At 37.5% G+C, this 16,208-nt stretch overlaps 1 protein-coding gene across 8 annotated transcripts in view; it reads right to left on the bottom strand.

The window, feature by feature from the left end:
- The window catches only part of LOC131031389 (protein TRANSPARENT TESTA 9), a 63,816-nt gene that overhangs the window by 18,792 nt on the left and 28,816 nt on the right, over positions 1-16,208 (bottom strand). For all 8 annotated transcript variants that reach the window (XM_057962504.2, XM_057962503.2, XM_057962499.2 and 5 more), the window contains 3 exons: positions 10,613-10,723; positions 1,662-1,727; positions 863-1,003 (listed from right to left, as the gene is read on the bottom strand). In XM_057962504.2, coding sequence (XP_057818487.2) covers positions 863-1,003; positions 1,662-1,727; positions 10,613-10,723 — 318 coding nt within the window. The remainder of the gene's footprint in view (positions 1-862; positions 1,004-1,661; positions 1,728-10,612; positions 10,724-16,208) is intronic.

The raw sequence follows: 16,208 nt of genomic DNA, 5'->3' as shown, positions 1-16,208 counted from the left end.
CCTTAATGAACTATGAAAATTTTATCCTCCAATTACATTTATATTATCTGGTAATGGATACACATTTACACATATATGTGTGGGGGAGGCAATGTATCTGGCAACTCTGAATTTTAACTATTTAGTATTACCCATCTTTCTTGAAAATTGCCCCTCTGAATTTTAACTATTATCAAAACTCTTTGCAATACGCTTAGGTTGTCCAATAGTTTCCTGTGGAAGACAAAATGTAAGAGTGTGCTCTTCATTAAGTTAATTATCAGCTTAGCTTTGGGAAGTGAAAGCTAAACTTGCTTGTTCGTGTAAAGATTTCAGATATTTGTCCGTTCAGACAGGCTGAGCTTGTTTATTCCAGAAAAGTAATTGGATAAGCTTTGATTTTAGTTTTTCATCCTTTTACTGAACAAATACTTTCCACATTTCCACGTGATCTTGGTGCCAAACCTAAGTAACCAAAATCTCAATTTATCAGCAAAATCACAATTAATTGTGTACAACTTTTTCACTTAATAGACTAAACAGATTACAATGCCTATCGTTTGACAATTAATGCACTTTCCTCTTAAGTTTGTCAAAGCTTCAGTGTATTCCTAGAGGAAGCACATCTCCGTACTTCCAAAAAAACTATCTTGGTATTAACCACATGTGCAATGCATAATCTACTGACATTAAACATAGTCAACAAAAACTTTTATCATATAAAAACATCCCAAAACAGAGCTGCACCATGAACCACAATACCAAAACTATATTACAATAGAGGAAATGAAAAACTAAGGGTTTATATGCTTGAGACTGCAGCAATAAAATCATTTGAATTTCACATAATGCATAGCATAAGGGGGTTCCCTATCATGCTTACATCAAGCAAGTTAAGATGATGGGCGCTGAAATTCTGTTTTTGATATGGATGAAGTTGTCGTAGAAGGCAACCTGCAAGCCATAATACATCTGCAGCAGGAGGGGGCCTGCGACAAAGAAGTCTTATCAATGCATCCAAAACCTGTCAACATTGAATAGATTGGATCAATGACAAATTATAAGCATAATAAAATTTCAAGATCAAAGAATTAAATCGGCTTCAAAAAGACATACAAAGAAATTACATTATAAAAGATTGTCCAAACCCTAAGTCTAGATTCCACGTGATGAGTTTATGGGTGCAACATGTGTGTGTGCATTCAAAAAAATTCATATAACATAGAAAACTAGAATCCCAGTGAAAAACCCCTTTGAGTATAAACTCAGACATGAAATGTTTGTATGAAGAAAGTCATCTTGCCTTTCTTTAAAAATAATGTGTTTAATAAATTAAATAATTTCTGTTCTTTGAACTTTTTATTTTGTTATTTTTTGTTGGATGTATCATAAGTTCCTTCCCATTCATGTCCTGTACATCCCCATACAGTATCAGATCTTACCAACCCATAGCTACATGTGCAGACATTCTTTATCTGTGTCATATCCAGAGGGGATATGGTACGAATCTAGATGGAATACAGGGATGCTACAGGGAGGGGCTATGTAACCCTATAGCCTAACCCTAACTTGGAACTAGACTAGCTCATTTTTGAGATTCCTAATAAAATTTAAACAATATTGTATAGCCATGTACATAAGTAAAGTTCCAAAGCTCATAAAATCAATATCTGTAAACAAACCTGGTATCTGTGCATCAATTGGTTCATTCCTTGTACGGTATTAGAAATAGGAAGGTCATACTGGTCCTGAAATATGTAATGTAATGAGCAACATTAGATTGCAGATCTGATGCAAAGTACTGAACCCAAATAATTAAACATCTTATCTCATTTCTCAATGTAAACAACAACCATTAAGAATAAAGACCATTTTGTACAATGTATCTTATAACGTATTGAGAACTGTGTTCCAAACAGAATAATAAATATCTAAGGGAATACTTTAAAGTTTGTGTCTGAGAGGCAGGTTGCGATTAAGAATATTACTCATCTTTTCATGACTATGAACAAGGTCCCAACTAATTTTCACAAGTAAAATAGACAAGAAAAACTTTTCTCATTAAAAAGCCTCAAACAAGCAATGCATTCTCATTTACCTTCCAATCCTATGCATATTTTATGTATCTCTAACACTCTTGAAAAGTGTCCTTGGATGCCTAGGGCATAGATGGAAAAGAATATGGAATTAAGATTCCTTGAGAATCTTCGCATTAGTTGACATATACATTCATGAAGGAGGTTGAGCACAACAGTGGCAGTTACAGTTAAATTTAAACTCACTAAATGCACTTTCCCTATTCCAGGCACTACTAATGAGGAGTGGAGGATCTTTGCATATGAAATGGGACACCAAATGAGTTGGCCACTCCAAAAGAGAGCACTACACTAAAGGATGTGAGTCATCGGGAAAGTTACAGAATCAACGATGTCCTTGCAGTTATATTTTCTGTTTAGGGGGCTAACTGATTGAGCCCATGTGATGTTCATGTTAAGTTATTTATCATTTTACTCTTCCCAAAAATGCTCTCCAAGGTGGACGTGGGGTTTTTGTATGATACAATGGTTTTGATAAAACATTTATTGTGTTGTCCTCCCCCCTCGACTATATACTGAGACTATGAAATAGTGGTTTCATAAGTTTACTTTTCAAGTAAACAGGTGCTGCCAGAGTGTTGTCAAAGTAAATAAAGCGTTAGTGTATTGATTTTATCTCTTTGTTGGATATTAATAAATACCTCTCCTCCTTATCATTTTAGTGTATTGGTTGTATCTCTTTATTGAAGATAAATAAATACTTCTTTTTATCATGTGGATTTTTTTCCTGATATGGTTTTTTCCATGTAAATCTTGTGTTCATTTGATGTCATGACCCCATTTTTAAGTAATCAAAATAATTTAATAATTTAATATTAAGTTGTTAGATATAACTTTATTTTACAAATTCACCGCAACTAATATTTTATTATTAAATCAAGAAGCTTCTCAAATTGATATTTTAATATTAAGTTCAAAAAGGTGACTAAAGTAATATTAAAATTTTCTAAAAGAAGGAAAAAGAATATGAAAACCATTGTGAAAAGTTAAAAGGAAGAAATGGAAATGCGAAAAGCATTCTTGACATCTTATTTTACAAACCCCAGTGTACGAGATTCAACTTGGTTCATTCTACAACCGAAGGATGAAACCCTTCTGAAAATCAGTTTCCCAACTGAAAACCCACCTAGCTGATCAAATGGAGCACATCAGTGCGCATAATATTTGAAGATTAAAAAAAATCTGAGCCAAGTATTGAACTAATATTTCTTCAGTTTGTGCGCTGCCTAGTAAGTGAGTCAGAATCTAATCTGATAATATTTGCAAAACAGATTTAAATAGATTTTTATGGAGAAATCTTGAAAAAGAGCCATGGAATAAATTTGAACTATTTTTATATGCTCAGCCATTTCAAATGTATCATCAATTCCCCAAGGTAGATCTCTTTTTCAAGATTTCTCCATAAAAATCTATTTGCAAAACAGATTTAAATAGATTTTTATGGAGAAATCTTGAAAAAGAGCCATGGAATAAATTTGAACTATTTTTATATGCTCAGCCATTTCAAATGTATCATCAATTCCCCAAGGTAGATCATTGAAAAGGAAAGGGGATTCAGCGATTTATTTTTAAATTATTATCTGCAATAATTCTAGCTGCCACCTCTATTGCATACATGTTGTTTCTATTAGCCTTTGCATTTTGAGTGTTGCCAGAGGGATCACTAAGATAGCAGGCTCTGCTTGAGCTAGGGTGGGTTCGTAGATGGTGTTGGTTGTAATTAAGGCTAGCGGATTCCAATTGCCTTGGGCAACATTGGAATCCGCCCCCTTCATATAGGGCTAGGCCCATTACCTCACGGCACTAAGGATTGCACGCCACACTCAACTAAACTCGCCTCCTTGATAGAGCCGACCCTATCAAGGTAAATTAAAAGGAAATCAATAAGTAATATGGATTAAATTATAAAGGAGGCCGACATGTTTGGGAAACATATGTCTCCTATAAATGCAACATTTTCCTCTCATTAGCACAATCAAGTTTTCCAAGTTGATGAAATAATCTTCGGTGAAAAGCGAATCTTATACTTATGCATTTAGCAATACCAAAATCTTCTATATGGTGGCAGCGAACTTCATAAGGATTGCAGTAGATCCCAAACAGCAAACAGCGAACCTCATATGTTGCAGCAGACCTGAAATAGGAGAGTGCGAACTTGATCAAACAGCAGCAGATTTCAAATTGAGGGCAGCGAACTCCTTTAGAGACTGCAGATCATCATCAAAATATCGAAGACTCCATTAAAGGATTGTGATCAGATAAGGAGGACTGTAAACTAATTATTCCTTCCTCATAGTGGCTGCAACTCCAGATAAGTGTGTAATGTTCAGTTGAATTCTAAATCATAAATCAGATCTGAGGATCCTTTGGCTGAGTTTTTCCTCCTAGGAGGTTTTCCCAGGGTAACTGTGCATTGTCTTTAGCATTTCATTTCCTTTATTATGCTTAAAGTCTGGAAAACAATAAATTAATTAACCTAGTTCTAATTTTCTGAGTTTTATTCAATCTGAAAGTACTAAAATTAACAGATGGTCCAGGTCAGGGTTTCTTTAAGGCCTTCCTTAGGTCAAGTTTTGCTTTTGTGTCTGGTCTAAGTTCGAGGAAGTCAATAAAGCTTTGTGAGTGAGTATCATCTTTGAGGGTTTAAGATTGATCCAATAGGTGAAAGATGAAGTCCTAGGCATAATTTGATGTGAAGTTGACCTATCTGTCCTTTGGAGACGCCTTGGACAAGTCTAGACCTGATGATTTGATGAAAAGGTCAAGAAACTTGAGCTAAATATGAAATTCGCTCCTGACCCTTCCAAAGGGTCCAGAGCGAAATTTTCACAAAGGACCTGAGATTTCACCTAAGTCAAAGAGTGGTTGAGCGAATTTGCAAGGATATGGAAGGATATGCATCAAGGGGTGAGTCTAGGGCAAAGTCAAGTCAATCTCAAGGAAAATTGAGCCAAGAATAGGAATTTCGCTCCTGACCCTTCCAAAGGATCTAGAGCGAATTCCTCTATAAGATACTCTACATTGCCCAAAACTATGAACTAATCCATGTCCCGAGTATTATTGAAAGCAATTCACTTGTTTGGATGAAGAAATGAGAAAAATGAAGTCAGGGTTTGAGCCAAAGGGTAAATTTCGCTCCTGACCCTTCCAGAGGGTCCAAAGAGAAATTCATATGACCCTATTTCTTCACAAAATCTTGAACTAGATGCCAACTTGAGGAGCAAATTCACTTGACCATGATGGAAGGAGGCCTAATAAATTATATTCAAGCCAAGGAAGGGAGGAAAAAGGTGAGAAATGAGCCCAAGTAAGAATTTTGCTCCTGACCCTTCCAAAGGGTCCAGAGCGAAATTCACATAACCTTCATTTTCTTCCTTGTCATGGCCAAGTTTTGGACTTCTAAGGAATGGTTGGAGTGACCTTGAGGTGTTCTAGCCTTTGAAAGAAGGTTTGAGGCGATGAAGTGGTGAAAATCAACCTAGAATGAGAATTTCGCTACTAACCCTTCCAAAGGGTCCAGAGCGAAATCCTCAATTTGACCCCCTATTTTGCCTAAGACATTGAAAGGACCTTGTTTTGAGCTAAGTGGATGGCAAATGGACTTGATTGTGGTGAGGAGAGGTGAGTTTGATCAAATTTGAAGGTAAATTGAATGGAAGAAGTGAGAAATCAACCTAGAATGGAAATTTCGCTACTAACCCTTCCAAAGGGTCCAGAGCGAAATTACCCATAAACACTATTTTCTTCCTTGTTTAGACTAAAAGCCTTGTTCCTTGGACATAGTGGGGGTAAATGGACATGTTCTTGCCTTAGGAAGTGAATTAAAGCATTGAAAAGTGAGGATTTTGTCCAAGATTGGGAATTTCGCTCCTGACCCTTCCAAAGGGTCAAGAGCGAAATTCTCCATAAATTTCATTCTCTTCCTTGTTTAGGCCAACATTTTAGTTCCTTCGGCATCTTTGTAAGTGGATTAGCATGTTTTTGCCTTAGGAAGTGATTAAAAGTGAAGGAGTGAAGGATTTTGTCCTAAATCATGAATTTCGCTCCTGACCCTTCCAAAGGGTCCAAAGCGAAATTCTTGAAAACACCTAGTTTCCCCTTGGAGGAGGTCAAATCCTTGGTTTTTATGGCGTGGATGGAAGTGAGGTGATGTGTCCTTGCCTTTTGAGGTAGATTGGAGTTGAAAAAATGAAGAAATGAGCTCAAGATGTGAATTTCGCTCCTGACCATTCCAAAGGGTCTAGAGCGAAATTCCCAAAATCTCCTTTTTCTCTCAATTTTGTGTCGAGCCAAGTGTGGATCAAGGTGAACTAAGATTGAATTTATTATGTGTCCTTAATCACCTTTTGGTTTGTTTTGCAGATAGAAGAAAATCAGGCCAGGACAAGGACGACCTATTCCAAGCCCATCATCAACAAGGACATTCCAAATGCATAAAGGAGGACTCAAGGTGTTTTGAAGCGTTGGAAGACTACAAGCGTTCAAGGAGTTGCAAGCTATCTCCAAAACCTTCGCTTGGCCACACAAAGAAACCACATGATGGCAAAGAAGAATGACCTTACAAGGCGAGGTATGCTACCAGAGAAAGAACACTTGACAGTGAGGAAGCCTCATCAAGCACATGGAAGTCAAGGAGGTACATCATTCTTCGCATCAAGGGCAGAGGAGGATCAACCAAGATACAAACGTCAGACAAGGTAGCAACCCAGTCATTTTTCTTCCAGTCGGATTGGTCCACTTCAGCATGTCCAGATTCAATGTACCTAATTTATCAAGGACGGCACAAACTTCGGTGTACCTACCCCTACTTCCTATTGGTCCACACTCATTGAATGTAATTTTCTATCTTGTTATAACAAACCCTAATTAGGGTTTCTATCTTGTAATCCTAGCCATTGATTCTAAGTCAATCAGAGCCATCAATTTGTAAAAGGCTCTCTATATAAAGCCCTGGCTCTTCATTTGTAAAGGTTAATAGTCGGTGAATAGTTAGAGATAGTCAATAGTCAGTAGTGGTAGTTCAAGAGCAATTAGTTTTTAGGGTAGAGTAAAAAGATAAGGCAAAGATTGTTGTCAAGACATTGTTGCAAAAGACATTTAAACTTCATTCAAGAAATGGTGAATTCTATGTGTTGATTCAACAATTTGCATGGTCTCTATACTTCTCAAATTTAATTTCATGTTATTAGATGAATGGAAGGAATTTGTATGATCAATGGTGAAATTTGTATATCCATACTACTAGCGGTTTGTTGATTGCAAACTTGCCTTGTGTAGTCAACTGGAATCATTCAACTTAAGCTTAACTTCAATTATCGCTTCATCATTGATATGCATCAACCTGACGATGTCTATGCTTGTAGCGGTGATCTAAACATCATAAAGCTATCCTTAGAAGATCGCACTAACCTTGTGGAGATGATCATAGCATGTCAAAGCAAGACTTAGTTAGAGTTTCATCAAAGGTCATCCATTGCTCCTACATTCTTAGTGTTAAAATTAGATTCCTCTCCAACCCTTATCCTTTTTTCCCCTTTTAAAAAAAATCAAGGATCAGTAAAGACCCACGTTCTAGTGATATCCAAAGTAAATCAGATGCTCAGGTCATCAAATGTAAGTCCCCTTGTGATTGCAGCAAAATCACATCATACCGCAAGAGCTTATCCACAAGTAGAGAGCCTACATATCAAAACCTTGGAGCTGCTCCGATTGATCCTTCTACGACATCTTTAGCATTCGGAGAAGCTTTATTCAAGAGAGGATAAGGTACCTTTAGGTATTTTCTTTTGGTGAGACTACAGCAGCATTGAAAGGATGGTGTGGAATTGTTCTAAAATGTTATCACTAGATTTTGGGTAGATTAGAATTCATACAAGTGAATTTTTAAGAGTCCTAAAGCATTTACAATTTTATTAAACCTACCGCCTGGCCTTGGTAAGTAAAAAGACACAAAAAAATGGATCGCAGCTTTAAAGAGAAGGGATTTGATATCAATTGGGACTCTCTAGACCCCAGTGCTTAGCTTTTGGTCAAGTAAAAAATAATAAACTCAGAATCACTTCTCCTCAGGGAGTCAAACATATGAAGAGATTAATACAGATGCAAAAGCATATGGGTTTCAAAGAATCGATGTTGTTCAATTAATCAAGGAGACAAAGCTCCTTTAAATAGAGTTACAAAGACGATGTTTCTAAAAGAAACAATCGTTAACTAGAGGCGAAATTAGAAACAACTTAAATGACCATTAATAACACAATGAGAAAGATATTATTCTAATACCCTCCCTTAATGGTCATCGTTCTAACTACCAAGAGAAATAATAGAGAAGGTTGCCCCCTTCTTCTTAGAACACTCTGCAACAGAAGACAAGAGCCTGCCACTAACTCTGCCACTTGAGATGAGTCTGCCACCGACCCTCCCAAAAACTGCAGAACTTTTGGAGATACCCAAAACAACACCAACCGTCCAACCTGATGTTGGAGAACTATCCCTCCCTGTAACCAGAGACACACCAAGAACAGCTGTCACGATTTTGAGGAAAAAATCGACAAACCCTCCAAACTATTGCAGATGAGCAAGATGCCCGAAAATAGACTGCAAATAAGGGACTAGTGCAGATGTTCGCACAACAACTCCAAGTGCAACGAAAAACAGACTGCACCAAAGTACAATTTTTGAGGAAAAATCATAAACCCTCATGATTTTTTTTTACAAGGACAAAAAATATTCAAAAACCCACAGATAATTTTTTAGGACAAAATTATTAAAACCCACAGATTTTTTCAAGGGAAAAAATATTAAAACCCATCAGAATTTTTTTTTAGGTAAAAAAATATTAAAAACCGAAACAAACATCGATGCCCATAAATGATCTTCACACTCTTCGAGGCACGAAAAACGAGGTACTGAGAAGATGCTAAGTGCACAAAACCTGACTGCCTTCCAACATCAAGTTGGTCAATGACGCCATCTTGCACGTTTCCCAATGCATAGAAAACGAAAAACTGAGAAGAGGCATTGGCACGAAATTCAAAAAATTTGAATCCCATTGCAGAAACAGAGGCAGATGCAAGTACAAACTTCAAAAAATGAAGTACGGCTGGCACAAATTTCAAGAAAAAAATTTGGCTGACCCAAAAAAATCCGAAGACAACCCAGAAATCCTTGCGAAAAACCCAGAAGGAATCTGTTGTCGGAATCTGGATCCGCTGGCTCGAAAATCGAGGCACCCAAAAAATTCTGATGACGACCTAGTTGAGATCTCGAAAAACCCACCACGAATCTGTGCTCAAAAAAAATTTTTGACTGAATCTGGAGGGTCAAAACCCTAGCCAAAAATGCAGATTTCCGTCCAAAAATGGCAGAAAAAAATCTGCAAGTGGGAAAAAAAAACACGTCGCGTGGTTGCGCGAAATGCAGGAGAGACGGGTTGCGGGAGAGGGCAGAAAATAGCAAGAAAACCCTAGTAGTTGCAGCCAAAACGAACTGCCAAAGTAGCAATTTCGAATAAACAAAGGAATTTTTCAAAAACAACTATTAAAAATTCATGACGAATTTTTAATTGAAAAATTATTTCGAAAATAACCAAGGCTCTAATACCATAATACAGATGCAAAAGCATATGGGTTTCAAAGAATCGATGTTGTTCAATTCATCAAGGAGACAAAGCTCCTTTAAATAGAGTTACAAAGACGATGTTTCTAAAAGAAACAATCGTTAACTAGAGGCGAAATTAGAAACAACTTAAATGACCATTAATAGCACAAAGAGAAAGATATTATTCTAATAGAGATGACATGGGAGCCAAGTGGGATAATGGGAGTTGTTTCCTCATTCAAACAAAGTCTGCATAAATTGATGAAAAGATCGCAACCTTGGAAAAGATTTGAGTTAACTGGGCCATTAATAACACAAAGTATGCGAGGACGTTGGCCAATGAACTAATTACTATTACTGAGTCAAATTTGTTGAGCCTCAACATGACCCAGCCGCTATATTTTAAAGAGGGTTTAACAATCACAAAAGTCAGCACAGTTTGGAATTTCATAGAAGTCAAAGCTGTGATATAGAGCAATAATAAATAATGCAGATATTTGGAGAGGATGAGCAGCTATATGACTCGAGACTTGAAGCCGAAATTTCCACCATATACCACCACAAATTCAAATATCAGAAATAAGCTTTCAGTATGGTATGTATTTCTGATTTTGTCTCAGCATATATAAGTATTCCTTTGAATATCTCAGTTGATGAGATATTTGTATCAAAAAATTAATACCAACAGAGATAATAAAAACAATGCAGCTGTTCTACATTATGAGAATCAGAAATGTCAAATAGTCTTCATGTTCCACCAACTGTTTCACAAAATGCCTGTGAGCTAAAATTCAGAAAATTGCCTGTTTAAAATTTCTTGGTGGCGACATTACATAGGATATGTTCATTTTGTTCTTATTGCTGATTTTATGCAATCACATAATCATCATATGGTAATCCTCAAGTAAACAATTAAATTTCAGACGAGCATACATAGATACCTTAAGGCTTTGAATGTAGAGACCAAGATCACTAGACGTGTCATCTTTAGACTCTGTAGAAGTTGGTGAAAACAATTGCTCTTCATCAGATTTGCTGCCCATCAATGCTTGCTGTGAATACACATAAAAAAACAGCTTCAGATGGGAATTCTAATAAATGTTTTAGTTCTGTTTTAACTAAAGTAATAAGTTTGAATGTATAATGTCCATTAATACATATTTATTTCAATTTTAAATAGACAGCAATGTTTCAAAGTTCAAATCATGGAGTGCATGGGTGCACTTTGAGCCTTATATAGTATACTTTGCAATGCACATTACTGCTTAAATCTGAAAATTAAAAATATAACAGTTAGAGAAGGAATATTTTTCCCTGAGACACTAACGCAGAAAATGATCACAGCTAAAATCTACTGGCTGAGAGGTGTAGATATGTTTTTGATTAGATAAACAGGGATTTTAAAAAGCCCTGATCCCTTCTACAAAGACAAAGATGAAGCATTAAGCCCAGCAAAACACCAAAAACATCACAGAACAACAAGAAGGCAACAAGAAACAAGGCAGAACAGAAACAAACAGAAGCCCTGCCCAAAGACATGGTAAACCCACCCTAAATCAAGGTGGTTTAAAAAAATGTTCCAAAGAACTTTGCTTTAACTCAGAACTAGGGTCGTCCTCCCCAAATCTGAATTTCTTGAGACAAAGAGGAGTCATAAAATCATTGGCAGAGCCTTCCTCCAATTCCTTCATAGAACAGTCTGTTGTGAAGTTATCTTAGTTTAGTCGTCTGGTAGTGTCTTAGCTCTTAGCCTTTTACTAGAGGGGGTGCAGTATCTTAGGTTGCCAGGAAATGAGCAGGTCATGCCTTTCTCTTTAGGTGGGACTGAGGTCAGTTTAGCTCTCAATACCTTAGAAATGAGCGATTTATGATGATCATGTCATTTGATCATCATCATTAGAGAGGGAAGCAATGATTGTAGGTATGGAGGTTAGTCATAAGGATTGAGATGTTTTAATGAATGCCAATCCTGAGGAGGTTTGGTTGATGATGAAGGGCCCTTAGAATGAGTAAGGTAAGTGCCACAACTCACAAAATCGAAGAAGTGAGGTAGCTGTCAATGACCCCCTAAAAGTCTGACCACCTCAAAGGCATTTCCTGTGACCCACCAAAAGCCTGATCAAGGCATGAAAGTCTTTTATTTGGCGAGATGGACATCTCTTGAGGTAAATGCTTGATGTTTTGAGAGATAATGATGGTTAACATGGGTGAAATCTTCTAGCAATGACTTGAAATGCTTTAAACATGATGATTGAGCAAGTAAAGATGACTTTTTGGAGCCACTGTCAATGAGGGGTCAAATCCACAACCAACTTGAGGCACTGTCAATGCCCCTTGAAATCCCCGACCATTGTCAGTGGGTGTCCAAAAGTCCAACCTGACTAGTGCACTTCCAGTTAGACTTAAAAGGTCCGGCCTAAGGTATAAGAGAGAAAGCAATTTCAATGTCTAAGCAAAGTGAATGATCAAGGATGATGTTTGAAAGCCTGTATATGACAAAGGTTGGAAGTTGTTACTTCCACTTGAAGGCTAAAACCATGAATGAGAAAGGCACTGTCAGTGCCTACCCAAAAACCCAACCTTCCAAGAGTCACTGTCAGTGAGGGATGAAAACTCCAACCAGGTTGATATCACTTCTAGTTAGTGTCCAAAAGTCTGGTCTAGGGAGTAAAGATCAATGATGAATGATTATACTGCTGTCTCCATGCCTCAAGGGAGATAAGATTGCCTTGTAAAAGAGGGTATGAATGATTCAAGAGTCTGATCAAGCAAAGAACTGATTTGATGAAGAGGTCAAATGGTGATTGAGATCATTAAGGATCAGCACTTCTAATTAGCACTCAAATCTCCAACCTGCCTAAGGCTTAGTTCCACTTGCACTCAAAAACAGTGACCACTTCCTGTGCTCCTTTAAAAGTCTGAACTGTCAATGGGTACCTAAAAGTCCGAACTTCTTGAAGACCACTGCCAGTGCTACTTGAAAACTCTGACCTACTTCCAATCAGCACTCAAACCCTGCCCAAAGACATGAGGACATGTTTGCTGATAGGTGGTGAATGATTTCAATGTTTCAACATGCAAGTGATCAAGTTGATGAGAGATGCCAATGATTTGAAATGGGGGGGTGTCCCTGTCACTGACCCCTTAAATCTCCGACCAGCCAGCAAGCACTTCCAGTTGGAAGTGAAATCTCCAACCTATCTGAGATGAATTCCAGCTGATGACAAAAAGTCCGACCCTCATTCAAAGACTTGCACTTGGGATCAAGATCCACGAACTTCCAGTTAGGAGCAAGATCTCCGACCTGCCTTCACATCAGCTGCCAATGGTATCCCAAATCCCCGATCAGTCTTTAGGTGACTTCAACTTAATGCCTAAATCCACACCTAAGAGCAGAAGTCATTCAAATCAGAAATTCAACTCAAAATCAGACATAAAAAGTGAAGACTCGGACTGAAAGTATGACAAATCAGACCTGAAATCAATAAAATCAGACATGAATCGGACCTTGAAATGTGAAAATTAGAGATAAAACAACGGGAAATCATTTCCAAATTTAAAGAAGGAAATTGTTGTCTTCTATATCTTGATCAAGGTTTGTTTGCTTTTCAGGTTATGGAAGCAAGGAAGAAAGAACTTCATCACTTGAAGGAGATGGGGATATGCAAGAGATCAGCTCATGGTGTTCAAGCCTAAGGATGTGAGAAGACAAAGAATACTTTGCAAAATTGGGAAGGTTAAGTATCCAAGATGAGCTGCATCATAACAAGGAGATCATGCTAGAAGAAGGAATGCTAAGGACAAGATCCGTACATTCAAGGTGAGTGCAACGGATGAGAGGTTAAGATGAAGTATAGAATGAAGATGAATGCAATAGTAAGCATGAGAGTGCACGTGCTGAAGGAAAGAAAATGGGAGAACGTGGAGATGCAAAAGAGGATGAAAAATTGGAAAGTTGGGACAAAGAAGTCTGGATGTCTGTCAGAAACCACAAACTAATGGAAAGAAGGAATCTTGGAGGGAAAAAGGGACCTGATAGACTTTGCAACTTTCGATGTGGGATCAGCAACCAAGACGAGTTCAGACAACCAAAAGAAGTCTGACAGTCCACTGAAACTCAACAATTCCACAAAAAACAGAGGAAAAATACCAAAACCTTCTTAAGCTTAAAACTTTTTCAAATTCTTGCAACTTCCAGCATCTGTTAGAAACATGGGGGGTGATAAGGAACAACATTTACACAATTTGACCAAGGGAGGCCTGTTTAAAGAGTTATTAGATCAATTATAGATGGTCAGAAAAATAAGTCCTAATGCACAACAAAGCTAGGACTTAAAGCAGTTCTCGCATTTTCAAATTGAGTCTCAATACAATCAACAACATTACAACCTACTACAATGGGAACTGTGTGCATAATTGATCAACACAAAACAAGATTTAATAAAACAACTTAAGAGCACAAGTTATTTATTCATATGTAGTCACAACATTACAACCTGCCACAATGGGCTTCCAAAATGACACACATCAGCCATTAATTACAAGTGAACAATTACCAAACTTCAAAAGATATTGTACAAGATACACTAATTCCAAACTATTCATCCAGTATCTTCCTAAATTTTTTTCTCTTCTTATGATCTTCAAGAGTGTTTATATATCAGCTTCCTTTTATATACGTGATGATCTCAATTGGCCACAAGGTAGCACAAAACCAAATGTCTTACAAAATGAATCATTGGCTAAATGTGGAGATAAATTGGATGTGATGATGAAGAAGTGATAATTCTTGATACGGTTCACACCATAAGCATTCCTGGGCCCAATGTACCTTGGTATGTGTTCCCTTATTACCACAAATTCTAAAAGGTTGTCAACTTGTGCTCTTTTGTTGTTTTATCAAAGATGTCAACTAGTCATGCACTTGGAACAAATCTATTTACACTTCTTTGCAAGATCTTCTCCTCATCAAAGAGACACCCTTTCAGATTTCTACTTTGTGGCATTGGTCATTTGTTCACAAAATCTCTTTATGATGATCGTCCTCACTTCATCAAGAGCACAATGCTTATGTTTGACAAGAATTCCTGCATGGGTGTTTGTGGAACTCTTTCATCAACTATTTCACTAGGTGATCTCCATGTCTTGTGGATCCTCCTCTTTGTGATTAACCCTCTTGTGGTTACATTCCTTTTCAAGGTGGTACAACTCATCTTCTCAATTCCTCTTTGATAGTGACTTTCATAGATTTTTGTTCAAAGATAACTTTGGCACCCCATCCAAAGAAACTTGAACCAATTCTAGGCACTTTTATTGCTTCTTTTGTGTGTGTGCGCACACGCATAGGTTTCAGATGGATTGTGTGTGCGTGGTGTACATTCCTTTTCAAGGTGGTACAACTCATCTTCTCAATTCCTCTTTGATGGTGACTTTCATTGATTTTGTTCTAAGATAACTTTGACACCCCATCCAAAGAAACTTGAACAAATTCTAGGTACTTTTATTGCTTCTTTTGTGTGTGTGCACTCGTGTGCCAAGGTTTCAGGTGGATTGTGTGTGTGTGTCTATGCGTGTGTGAGTGCATGTGTGTGTGTGTGCACGCGTGTGCGCAAAGGTTTCAGGTGGATGGTTTATGCTTTAGCAAATTATAAAATCCTATGGTAAGAAAATGCTTTATAATTCTGTTATAAAACTGATATCAAATTCTACACACATTCATTTACTGTTGCAACTAAAAAATGGTAGGAAATCAAAGGAACACAACAAAACAATGAATAGACAACCATTTGCAAACACCCATAATGATATATTTCATGAAAACAGACGAAAAAGAACATTACAAGCCTGAAAGCTCATGCAAAATCTGCTACAGTTCTGCTGTTCACATTTACAAGGGATAGCAGCCATGCAACCCATTTAAATACATTGACAGTCATGTTTTTGACACCAACCCATCAAATAGAGTGCCTCAAACCACTACCAGCTCTATCGATCAGCACTTGGCCCTCAAAACAGGTCATTTGCAGCCACGTGGAGGTCTGCTGTAGTGGAAATAAGACAGTGCCAGTCTTCAGTGACCCTTAACATCTTCATTGCATCCACATTTTGTAGCCTCCAAGCTGGAGCGATGGATCCTCCAAAGAATCCCCCTCTATCCTGTTGTGACGTAATCACACATCACCCCATTGCAAATGGGGACCCCCACTTTTTCTCTTTCTATGTTAGTTGTCTTAGCTTAACTTTAGGTAGTGGTAGAGTCTTGGCTATTAGCCTTTGCGTCGAAGAGGTGTAGTTTCTCAAGGGCCAGTATGAGACGATTCCTTTGATTGATCATCTTTGGATGGCAAGGTGTCAAATTGTGTCAATTTGAACAAGATAGGCAAGGAAGTTTGAGAGGTAGGTCTCTTGGATGAAAATTCCACTAAGTATAGAAAAATTTTCTTTGCCATCCAAGAGGTCTGATTGCACTTTCATTGACAAGCAAGTCGCATGGAAAAATTTAGCTAAGCATAAGAAAATTTCCTTTGCCATGCCAAA

Source organism: Cryptomeria japonica, chromosome 9 (assembly GCF_030272615.1).
Source record: "Cryptomeria japonica chromosome 9, Sugi_1.0, whole genome shotgun sequence".
NCBI lineage: Eukaryota > Viridiplantae > Streptophyta > Pinopsida > Cupressales > Cupressaceae > Cryptomeria > Cryptomeria japonica.
This window is presented reverse-complemented; position numbering and strand designations above follow the sequence as displayed.